Source organism: Bidens hawaiensis, unplaced genomic scaffold, assembly GCF_021521415.1.
Source record: "Bidens hawaiensis isolate Kalapana, Puna unplaced genomic scaffold, B.hawaiensis_p1.1 tig00048137_1, whole genome shotgun sequence".
Taxonomy (NCBI): Eukaryota; Viridiplantae; Streptophyta; class Magnoliopsida; order Asterales; family Asteraceae; genus Bidens; species Bidens hawaiensis.
The window spans coordinates 1-12,921 of NW_027498610.1; the positions used below are offsets into that span (position 1 = coordinate 1).

General features: G+C 36.0%; 1 protein-coding gene across 1 annotated transcript; it reads right to left on the bottom strand.

Annotated features, from left to right (window-relative positions):
* Positions 1 to 7,713: 7,713 nt before the first annotated feature.
* Positions 7,714 to 10,759, bottom strand: LOC143597338 (vacuolar iron transporter-like). Its single transcript, XM_077075862.1, has 4 exons — positions 10,500 to 10,759; positions 9,283 to 9,368; positions 9,062 to 9,176; positions 7,714 to 8,093 (listed from the first exon to the last, which is right to left on the bottom strand). The coding sequence occupies exons 1-4, from the start codon at positions 10,724 to 10,726 to the stop codon at positions 7,796 to 7,798; spliced, it is 726 nt and encodes a 241-aa protein (XP_076931977.1). The 5' UTR covers positions 10,727 to 10,759; the 3' UTR covers positions 7,714 to 7,795.
* Positions 10,760 to 12,921: the final 2,162 nt, after the last annotated feature.

Here is a 12,921-nt window from a genome sequence, read left to right on the forward strand (position 1 = left end):
TTGCTGCGGGAACATGCGGAGTACGTCGACCATTGGGAGGCTTTTCCTGCGGGAACAGCTTGCGTACTGCGCGTAAGGACGTCACGTCTCTGAGCATGGTGGGTCCTGCGGATCCAGTTGGTTTCTGCGCAGACGTCTCTCTTCAAGGTGAGTCTTTGCGAGTTTAGCCTTTGCGCAGACGTCCCTGTTGCAGGTGAGTCTTGCGGGTTCAACTGCGCAGACGTCCCTCTTTGAGGTGAGTCTTGCGGGTCCAACTGGGCTCTGCTGGGACCTACCTCTTCAGGGACCAATTCCCCTTCTGAACTACTAAACCAGTTTTTAGCCAGCCAAGCGGCACATTGACTTAAAAGCCTAAGTTTATATTGCGCATGAGAGAATTTCAAATGTGGGAGAAGTCTTGTTTAGGTAGTGTGAGAAAGCAACTTGAAATGTGAACTAGGACCTACATGGTCCGATGGTCGTTTCCTGGTTCGATCACATACCCATGGTGATGGCAACGCACGACTTTCTCACGTTAATTGTTTTTCAGTCTTTCAAGTTTCAAGCCTTTTCTTCCAAACCATTTGACTGAAAATTGGCACTTTGGAAATATCAAATTTGACTACTGGCAAATGTTTTTAAAACATTTTACGTAAGTTAGGCTATTCGTAATGGGGCGAGAAAGGGCGACAAGAGGTTGGAACACCGTCCCCCCCACCCCTCCGATTTTTGGGCGAAAAGGGGTGGGGGCGGATGATTGTTGTCCACCAACTTTGTTTAAAAATAATAATATTTTTATACTTTGACCGTTGTCAAACGGTCAACAACAAAAAAATAATAATTCCATTTCATATCCATTACATATCCTTCTTCTCCATTTCATATCTATATAAACATACACCTTCTTCAAAAAATCTAGCAAAATGAATCCTAAAACAACCCGAACCAACCGAATTCCGTGGAACTCATCGCTACCATAAGAGAAATCATCAAAAAACACGAAAAGTGTGCCGAGGAACTCAACGATGCCATGAGAACAACTAACAAATAACACGAAAAGATTGCCGCTATGTTAAAATTGCGGGAAATGAGTAAAGAATATGAATCGCTCAAAGCGGTCGGGTTACACGAAGAGGCCGCATTATTGCAACGACAACGAATTGAAAAAATGCGCGAATATTATGGATATTAGTTTTTTTTAGTTATGCATTTTTTTAATTTTTAGTTATGTATTTTTTTATATTTCTTTTTAATTTTTAGTTATGTATTTTTTTGGTATTTCTTTTTAATTTTAATGCATTTTATTTAATTATTTAAATAAATTGGTTTTTATTTGTTTAGTTTAATTATAAAAAAATAATAAAAAAAGATACCGTGAGCCTAGTTTGTAGCCCCTACACCATTACACCCCAAAAAAATTTCCCACCCTTGCTGACTGGGCACCACGTGTCGCAATTCACTCCCCATTTGTAGCCCTCCACTACGCATAGCCTTAGGCATGTAAAGATGTATGTCAATGACTCACTAGTGCAAAGTTTATCACCAAAGATGGATTAATAATGACACAAATGTGTGTTTAATACATCTTCCTTAACCAACTTTTTCCACCATTACAGAAATCATTAACTATATTATAATACATTTACAAGTTTTATACACTATTTATGTGCTTAATTAAAAGTCCAAAATATAAAACTCTAATTTTTATATAACTTGTTTTGGTGGTCAGTATTACTTTGTATTTTTTGTGCCAATTTTATTTTCCATCAGTCTTCTAAATGTTTGCCATTTTAAGTGACCTTAGATACATGTCAATTATCATTGAGATGGCGCTTTCTACACCCGTAAATGTGTGGGCACGTTTTGTATTTTGGAGTTTTTGAAGTTTGTCTTGATAATTTGTCTAGACGCAATCCAGTTGATCCACGATCCAACTTTCCCATTGAATGGTTCTTCTGTTCAACTCTCACCAACGTATTTATATGAACGGTTAACATCATATATATCTTCTTATTACAAGTTTTTATATTTTTTCTTCTTCTTTCAAAATTTATAAATATACCAATCTGTTTACATTTGAATCCTTATGACAACTGAAGGGGTGGATGGACCGACTATATGTAGAATGATAGATGATATAGAAAAATATTATTTTACTTCATAATTTTAAAAAGAATCGTGCCCCTATATAAAGAAAATTATCAGCATAGACATCTTTGAATTTAAAATCTCAAATAGACAAGGAAATAATTCCTAACTAATTTAAGCACAACCAATGAGATTTGACCACATACCCTTTCCGGTCTCCACTGGGCACCAAGGGAGCCCTGCATGTGTTCCATTCGAAATGAGATGACACCTCCATATAGTGTAAGTGTGTCTTGGACGGGCTACGATGACGTCCAAAGGTGAATAAACATGCTAAAAAAATGCCTTGTCTTCCAAGGCTCCAAAGGTGCCTAACAAGCCCTGCAAGGCACATCTTTTAATTAGTCCGGGCAAGCAACACTCTTAGATCGGGTATTCACCTTTGGGCATCTCCAAATGTATACAAAATTTCACAAACGAAGGTGGCCGGGCTCAAATTTTTGATCAAAAACGACTAAATTTACACTACGTATAAAAATTTCAGCCGAAAATGACAAAATTTTACACTATGTAAAAAAAAATTAGGCCGAAAACGGCTAAATTTTACACTACGTATAAAAAAATTCGGCCGAAAACGACTAAATTTACACTACGTATAAAAATTTCTGACGAAAACAGGTAAATTTACACTAGTACGTAAAAAAACAGGAGGGCGAGCCACCCCAGGCCCTAAGTAACCTTCGCCACTGCCAATAACATCCTCATGACGTCAACGTAACAATGAACCCTAACCCTAGCCTTAACAATTCACAACATATTGACATTGTGTTGAACATTATGAAAATAACACAAGGTTGAGCATTATGTTGATTTAGATGTTGCATTAAACATCATTGTGAAAATAATGCATTTCAAGATAGATGTTGCTCATTCACAAGAATACAAGATGTTCTAGTGGTAGGTCAAGATATCGTACCTGCCATTCTCATGGTAGGCTTGATCCTTCTTGTTATCATTAATAAAATAGTGACAAGTCATCCAAGGAACTAAGAAAGTGGTATATTACTTTGTTTTTATATCATAAAATCACTCATGAAAGTGGTGAATGGATTTTTATTTAGATTGAGAAGGGGTGGTCACTGGTCAGACACTTGCACTTTGAGATGTGTCAAAAGAAACTGAGATTCTCTATGATTAAAATTGTGAGTGGAACTTATCTAGATTCTCCATTTGCTCAATTATTTGGATATTTTTCAAGAGTTATTATTGGCAGTTGATGTTTGAACTAGTACTGTTTCTTTCTGTATTCTACACTTTTCTATTGTTAATTTTATGATATAAATAAATCAAACAAGCAATGATGAATTATTCATAAAGTATAATAGTCTCATAACTCTCCTCTCAAAAAAAAATCTCACCAATCCCACTTTTTGGCTTGTCATATTTTTTTTTGTTGGACCCAGCTAAAAAAAGTAACTTCGTTAAAAAATTTTCCAAATTTTAAAATGATGTTTTGTCTTGTAATCAGAAGAAAAATACGAGTCAATTGATGGTACCAAACGACTCTATTTATGTAGATTGGAAATTTTTAAACACGCCTACTAAAATCCAATGCGCCTTATTATTAATATATATATTAATTTACAACTTGCTTTACAAAAATCCTGCTTTGAAGGTTGTACATAACGCTTTAGGGGATATAACCATTGCTTTACAAGTTGTTTCAAGTGCATTGTATTTTGTAATTATTCATTCAGCTTATCACGTGTCTTTCCGATTTACACGTACCTCTCTCTACGTTTACATATGTATTCTCTGCCACTATTTTCTAGATAAGCCAACACTTTCTCTCTTTCTTCCCCGGTGGCGAAAACCTCTGCCATCATTGTCATCGTGGGTGCCACGATGTTGACAACCACCGCCGTCACCACCATCATAGTTAGCGTCGGTTCCATCCTCCTCAACAGCCGCCGCCATAGTGCTCACTGTTTTTAACCACCACCATATGGAAATTCTAGAACGGATACAGTTGTATTCTATGTGATCTTCTGAACTGATGTGGTTATCCCTAAACATGGAATGTTTCATGATGCCTTATAAGTTACTGGTTGTGATGTTTACTTTGGTATTGTATTGTATGAGGCTGATCATTGTGTTTTGTGCTTGGCTGTATTGATTCTTCCAGTTGTGGCCTTTATGTGGCCGCCGCCGAAGCTATGACGGGTTCCCGAGCTTCGGCAGGCGTGTAGCTATTTTTTGACCTTTTTAATCTGTGTTTGTACTTTCCTTAAACATCTTTGATTGGAGGTATGCACACGTTTAGCTGATGGGCTGTAGCAGATTGCTTTATGGCTGTGTTAGTGCTCACAGTTAATAAGTATAGTTGAACTTCATAACCTAAAGCTTAAATCCAATATTATTGAACCTTTTATATATAACACAAATCAAACTACATCTGGATAATGGGTAAGCGAGCAACAAGCTGCGCCGCTATCCCCTTTTGAATCACAAAGCCTATTCTACAAAATATAAATCCTTGGTTCCTCGGGCTCTGCGAGTCACTGTGGACCACCTTCTGCACCCGCTCCAAGAAGCGAACCGCCTCGGGAGCTAGGGATCCAAAAGTGTCGAAGGCAAATGGAATGAACACGTGCTGATTCTCCAAACACAATGTCTCATGCTTAGCAACCTTCCTAGACTCTGCTCTCAAAACCGCCTGTCCCGGTACGAAGCCACTGTCTCTCAGCCTTTTTAAAGCCCTCTCAAAACCGCCTGTCCCGGTACGAAGCCACTGTCTCTCAGCCTTTCTAAAGCCCGGTACGAAGCCTATGTTCGTTAGTGCTCCGCTTTTTGGAATGCAACGGATATTGCAGCCATTGTGCCAACCTGAGAGTGAACTTACATTATATGTGTTTTCATGAACTTACATTATGTTGGCAACATATTTTTGCTAACAACGTGCAGTGCCTTGCGTGTATTGTGATGTTAGATGTGGTGCCCCTGGGGTGTTCGATGAAATACGCCTATGTTCGTTTGGGTTTTAGAAAGGCTGTGATGGTTTTTTGAGCCTAGGCTCTACTTAGTACTTTACATAATTAAAATTGTGAACGAACATATTTTAATTATTTTGTTTGATTGCATGCAGGTAGCTAGGAATACTTTTCAGCTCAACCATTATCATTGCAAAATTGGTTTTGGTATGTTATTTCCCATTGCCTGGAGGATGATAGTGAAAAGTATGCTATTCGTTTTAGGCGAAATTTTTTAAAAACTGAGTCAATTGAAACTGGCTCATAACCAAGAATATAATCGAATTACCAAACTGATTAACTGAAAAAGGAATGTTAAATTTGTTAATTTACTCAAAGCGTGCATAATTTGGCACTCCATTTTTCAATAAATATATAGTTTTTTTTACTGAAAGGGTATTTTTGGGTCACTTTTTTTTTCTCAAAATAACTTTCATCTAATGCAAAATATTTTGGTGGTTATTCATTATGGAGAGTTTTTAGATATGCTTTTTGTTATGAGAATTACATTTTGATGGTATATATAGCTATTTCCATTTCTTTAATCAACATACAACTTAAACTATGTTGTTAAACGTTTAGTTCCCACACTTCCAGTTGAGTACTTAAATACACTAGCTCACTGGTCTAGCTCCATGGCACCGAAAATGTATTAGGGCTCAAGTGATTCACCAGTGAGCAGTGGATAACTCACCCTGCATGACCTGATGTACTTTGAAATATCTTTTATTTTGTGTTTGGGAATTAACAGAATATCCAAAAGCAAGGTATATAAGTCTAAACCCATGCTTTTATATACTGTGACTTGACCGCTTGGGTCAAACGAACTAAATAGATATACTTCGGGGGTTATTTAGTCATTTAGATTTTTTTAGTCAGAGGAAGCGAGTCATGCTCAGGCCGTTGTATACTTTGACTTAGGTCGACAAACCATACATATAAACTTACAAGTAGTCATTTTAATCATTTTAGACCATTTGCTGCATGCTTATGTTAACTATTATATACTTACACTAAGCGTTTATACTTTTGCTCTGCAGGTTGGAGCCATTTTGCTGTTGGCAACACATTAGTCTACTTCATCTTGATGAAGCTTGGCATCTGCTTCGGCTGGAGAATGATTTAAAGGTAAAACATGACATATTTTATTACTACTTTTTTTCTGTATTGCAGTGTATATGCATGGGTTTTAAGTTTATATTATTATCTAGGTTGTTGTAGTTGTGAGGGCTGATGTTGTACAAGTGGTGGCATGAAAGCAAGGTCATATAATGGGATGATAAAAAGATTTTTGAATTAGTTTATATTATGATTCTTAAATCTTTTTGAAATACTATTTACATATGGCAGTATTATTTTTGGTAAATAGCATTAGGCTATTCTTTCCTTTTGTAACTGTGTTGTGTTTGTCCCATAACTAATGATATGGTAGATAACTACATATCTATCTTTGTTGTCAACTATGGTTGATATGATCGCCCTAATCTTTTTCTTTTTGCGCCACTACGCTCGCGAATTTATGGATGGGTAATTTGTAAAGTTGTTAAAAATGAAACGGGCCAAACTGCTTGAATGGGTCAGGCAACAATACCGCCTCAACGCGACACCATTTACTAGACACAAACCCGCGCAACGCGCGGGTATGAAACCTAGTTAAAACTAAAGTCCAATGCCTCAAATCAAACTTTTAATTGTCCAAAACAAGATAAAAAGCAAAAAGTTCCACTTCACACGCGCAGCTAAGGTCCACAAGAATCAGCATCCATGGCACCATACCTATTGTCTTGACATCGATCAAAAGCACCTTTAGTTTATATTTTTTTGTTATTAATTTTTGTTCATGTTAAAATTCAATAGCATCTCTCAATATACAGTCTCTCATTCCAACATATTTCAATATTTTTTTACACTAGTACAAAATTATAATTACAATTCGGGTTGTAAAAAACCAATCCAGATTGTAGCCCATATTAGGGTCGGATCGTTAGTCGTTTTTGTTATCAGTCAAAGCTTTTAATGTTGGTTGAGAAACAAAGAAAACAAAACCATCAAAGAGAAGCCTGAGACCTTTGATTCTTGTATTACTTGTAAATTTTTTAGTAGGGGTGTAAACGAGCCAACGTGGCCATGCGCTACCCAGGCTTGGCTGGCTAAGCTTAAATTAAGCTGAGTTTACAAACGTTCGAGTTTGAGCCTCTATTGAAGCTCATGTAATAAACGATGCCCCAAAACTTAACCTATGAAGCTCCATTAAGCTTGGAGCCTAAGTATGCTGTTTAAATAACATTTATTTAATATATTAAATATAAATATTTAATTATAGTGTATAAAAGTATAATAGCAGTAACTTAATAATAAAGAGAATAATTTAATAAGTACCAAAAGACTCAACGTTGAGCTTTATAAATAGAGCTAGAATAAGATGAGGACTCAAGATCTTGTAAGTTAAACGAGTCAAATTGGAGCCTAGTCAGCTCGGACTCGGGTTGTTTACACGCCTAACTATGAGATTATTTATGCATAAAGATTATAAGATGTTCACACTTAGCAGTCGAATGGTTAGGTTCTTACGTTGTAAAGCATACGATAACGTAACAACCGGTTTTTGAGCGGACCCACATTTTAATATCCAAAGTACAAAAGCAACATATTTGACTTCAAAAGTCAAAAAAACAAACACAATAACATGTAACAGTTAACTACCCTTGTACTGCCTTAGCCATACCAAAAGCAGCTGCAGATGCTATGGCTCCAATTAGGGCTGTCTGGAGAGCACTCCACACGGGTTTATTACCCGTGAAGTAACCTTTAGCGAACCCGAAGACCAACAAGGCTAAAATGGTCACAATAACCGATGCAACCACGGCCTTTTGGGCCACTGGGATGAACATGTAAGGAAGAAGTGGGACCAATCCACCCAATATGTACGCAACCGCTATTGTGAACGCGCTTTGCAGTGCTCTCTTTGGGTCGGGCTTTTCGAGCCCAAGTTCAAATCTAGATAACAAATAGAAAAAGTATCAGACACATTAACCAAAACATGACACACATGTTCACAAGTTGACTCAAAAGTTTTCGATCTTTTAATTGTTTTCACATATTAATACTTTAAATTTACAATTCTATAACAAAAAATATACATATTAATTCATATAAAACAATTACATTGTAATTCTAAAATCTTATGACAATTTCCTTTTCAACTTTTAATTTTGACATAAGATACTCCACCATATTAATTTATTAAAAATCACATTTTAAAAAATAAAGGAAGTATCATCCAATGTTGCTCATTTTAGATTTTGTTATTTGTTGCATAGTATCACCACCCATAAAAGAATATATAGCATGCATAGAAGCCTGACAACTTTTGTCTCAGATAAAACTTTATAATTGTTTTTAACTTAATAAAGTGTGACTAATGTGTTAAAACAGCCAAAATTTTACTGAAAAAGAGCAGCTTTTGATCAGTTTAAACACCTAAAGTGCTAAACAACATAGATAGCCCATGAAATGAGTTGTTTTGATAGAATGGCAGATTGCTTCTGGTTTGAAAGATACCACATGCATAAATTGTTACACAATAGAAGACAATATTCTCAAGAAACACATACAAAAAGACAAATGTTTAGCATATCCATGTCTAATGTATTTATATTACTTCAGAAAATAACCAAAGTTTCATAACCATGTTTTATAAAGATTCCATTTGTTTAGAATTAGGAGATAAGTGGCAAATCTACTAATCTAACCCTATAGAGAGTTCATTACTTTAGGTTAATATTATAAACAAACCAACATAGCTTTTTTATTAATGTCCCAAAACTGTAACCACCAAAATATATTTAAAATCTTTGTCAAAATTTGATGAAGTGAAATCCAATAGTGTAACTATAATAAAGACTTTTTTTGTTAAGTATAAGAGCTTTTATAAGATTAATCGAATCAAAAGTAGTAACACTTACTTCATCATGAAATCAAGCCACGCTTTCGGGTTCTTCCTAAGAGCATTCACTACAGGCGCATACTCATGCGGCTCCACTCCATACTCCGCCAGTATCTCCGCCACTTCAGCCGCCTCTATAATTTGTAAACAGAATAAAATCAACAATTAATGACAACCATCAATGTATTGAACATAATATGCATATAATATATATAATAATAAATGACATTAAAAGTTAACCTGTATCTGGTATGGTATCAATTTCATCTTGTTCCCTTTGTAACTCTCTAGTGTAATGATCAGCTTCACTTTTTGCAGCCAAATACCTAACCATTAAAACCACTTTTTGTTAGACACATCATATTAGGCATCAAATTGTAATATCAAAAAAAAAAGTAAGAAGTTACTTGTGCTAAATTATCAAAAACTGTATGGGTGTAAACGAGCCAAACTACTCACGAGCTACACATGACTGGGTCGTAAAAAGTTCAAATAAAGTAGAGCTCAGGTCTAAAAACAAGCTTGTTTAATAAACGAGCTCGACTCTAAGCTTCACGAGCCTAAACAAGCCGATGAATTATAAAATTTGTATATATGATATACATTACATATTTATTAAACGTGTATTATTATAAATAAAATAATGATAACAATAACTAAAATGCTAAATAGCATATATTATGTTACATACAACATTATAAATGAAAAATATATCTAATAACAATTATAAATACAGAGAAAGGATAGAATACAATAATTGTTTAGCGTACATTAGGTACAAGAATACTTATATTCATGAAATCTTTCCATGAAATCACATCACATGATCTCGAAATCATCAATACGTATTCAATTAATCATTGGTACACCGAAATAACAGTTTGGATCGTTAATCGATCAATTTTTTACTTTTCTTCACGAAAACCGTTTGAGCATTTTAGTTTTTTGGCTGAGCGTTTTAGTATTTTTGCCTTTGAGCGTTTTTGTTTTTGCCTTTAAGCGTTTCGCTTACCTATCGTACGTTAAGCAATTATTGTATAGTAGTTAATAATGAGCGAGTCGAGACCAAGCTGAGCTTGAGCTTAAAAAACTACTCACGAACCTAGCTTGAGAGCTTTAAAAAATAAAACTCGAAACAAGCTGAGCTCGAGCTCTCTTCAAGTTAAACGAGCCGAGCTGGAGTCTTAACAGAATTCGAAGAACAATATGTAGATCAAAAACTCGAATTCTGAATCTTGACAACAACCGCATGCAATTAAAAACGCTTATTATGAACCGTAACTATCAGAATGATTCCATCCTACATCCTTAATTAATCAACGAAACCTAAAATCAAAAACTAGAATATGCATATTCGAATTCTATATATTATTATAATTATTATTAACTTATATTATTATTATTATGTGCATATATTAAAACAAATAATGGAACTAGGTCAAAGTATATATATATACCCGCCGAGTCCCATGGAAATGGCACCAGCAGCCACTTCTGCTATACCAGCAGTCAGAATAATCGAAGACGAAGCATTAGCGCCCAAAAGACCAGCCGCGAGAGCGAACGGAACCGTAAGACCATCTGAAACACCGATGATAACGTCACGAACGATCTCACCGGCGGTGAAGTGAGTCTCCTTGTGGCGGTTGAGTAAGTACTTGTCTGACTCACCAACACTGCCCATTGGTTGTTAGTTGTTGAGTTGATATGAATTGAAATGAATTGAATGAGTGTGTGTGAGTGGAGTTTGTTAGTGGAGTATATATAAAGAAGATGGTGAGGGTTTTGTTTTGTTTTGTTTGTATGGGAGTAAGATGAAAATATATGTGTTTTTGTGTAAATGGTCCATACAAATTGGAAAGTTGGCAACGGAGAAAGTTACATTAAGGGTACCAGGGCCGGCTCCGAGAAAGCAAAAAAAATTTTGAATCGAAGGTGAAAATTTTTTTTGGCCTTAAGTAAAAGGAGTATTTTGTTGGGTTTAAACAATTTAATTTCTTTATATGTTTATTTGCTTATAATTGAGTTGTGTAAAAAACGTTTTTATAAAAATAGGATTAAACATGTCTCAAATGAGAGTAGAAGCCCACAACCTTTGGGTTAGGAGCAATACCCCTTTGCCACTAGACCAAACTAATGGTTATGTAATTGAATTTTAACACTAATATACATATTGTTTTAATAAAAAATACATATAATTTATAAAAAATAAAAATAAAAAATTCGAGCCTACAGGGTGTCTGTGGTCGTCGGCCACCCGGCCACACCTTATGGCCAGCCCTGAATGGTACTTTGGAAAAATGGTTCTCTCAAGTGATGATTATACCGTTAGGGTTGTGCGTGGATCAGTTTGTGATGGTTTTGGACCATAAGCTTAACCGACATCTATGGAAACTTTGTTAACCATAACTGACCCACCATAAAAATATACATTTAATCGATTCAGTTTGGTTTGGTTTTGGCAGGTATGAAAACTTTGATAAACATAATCGGCCCACTAATATTGGGTTTCATAAATTCATTAAACCGGGTAATCGGTTTATGGTACTGTTCAGTTTTATCGGTTAATCTGGTTATGGATTGTTTAATTTGGTTAAGTTGGCAAGGGGGCGGGGAAGTTATATTAATGGTCCTTTGAGTTTTGTAAGTGGCAAAAATGGTCCTCTTAAGTTATGGTTATATATAGGAATGTGCATGAGTCGGTTAACTGTCAATGTAAGTGTAACACCCCGTAACCGCAGCGGAAACGTAAACGGGGTGCGACAGACTCGTCTGATATCAACCACATTGCTTATAAAAAAAACTGAATACATTAATATACTTCAAAATTACATTATCTCGTATTTCATTACCGTCTAGGTGATACACACATCATACAATACGATACATAATTCTATTTATTATAATGTATCCTAACATTCCGCACGCAAATCTTACACACATCAAGCACTTAGCACGTAAGCAATCACTTCATCTTAGTTGTACCTGAAAAGCATGTGAGAAAACGGGTCAACTACGAATAGTTGGTGAGTTTCACAATTCGAGTAAACCATGATAAACCATTATCAAAATATAATATTATCGATGTAATTATGCTGAGCCCACAAGTGAAACCTCTGACTATCACACACAACCCCCGTGGCATATCCCCCGCCCACGGACCCGTGGCATATCCCCCGCCCACGGAACTGCCCCAAACCGCTATGTCTAACATTACATAGGAAAATATATATAACACCCAAAATAGACATGTGCAACTGGCTGGGAAACATCAGCAAATCCATGCCGGACCAGTTGAGTTTGTCAGACCAATAGTACTATCCACACTCTACCGGCTTTCAGTTAATCACTCGTGTTCCGGGGCCTTAGAATGTTAGCAACTCAGACAATTACCATCTTAGTACATTTCCGTACGATTCCCGTACAATAAAATATATATAAATCCACGCAAATCCATGCGTTCAGTATGTACTTAAACATTTCAGTAGTAACATGCTTCCGCCCCGAGAAAATATTTAAAAACAATTCAGAAAAAGGGGCTCGTGAAACTCACCTTAGCACATGCAAGCAGGTATTATCAGTTAACACGTCCAATCTGTAATATGATCCCTACGATCGTTACTATACACTCATATTAATATAACTTTAACCAAGTTAACCAGTACATCTGGGGACACTGTTAACCCAGCACTGTGCCCGTTCTGGGGGCAAGGTTAACCCAGAAACACTTCTCCGGACTCAGATTGTGATATCGTTTAGAGTTCCATGGTCACAACTACTATTAGTCGTTTTTCTCGTTTTGCGTGCCTAGCACGGTTATCCGTTTTTACGTTTCAAAAATGAGTTTGGTCACACACGACCCGAAAGTAGTGGTTGACT

Excerpts from the sequence above, each read along its gene's own strand:
- LOC143597338 (XM_077075862.1), bottom strand. The coding sequence starts at position 10,726 with ATGGGCAGTGTTGGTGAGTCAGACAAGTACTTACTCAACCGCCACAAG. Across the intron at positions 9,369-10,499 it reads ATTTCCATGGGACTCGGCGG|GTATTTGGCTGCAAAAAGTG; the intron begins GTATATATATAT and ends TTTAATGGTTAG. Across the intron at positions 9,177-9,282 it reads TGATACCATACCAGATACAG|AGGCGGCTGAAGTGGCGGAG; the intron begins GTTAACTTTTAA and ends TACAAATTATAG.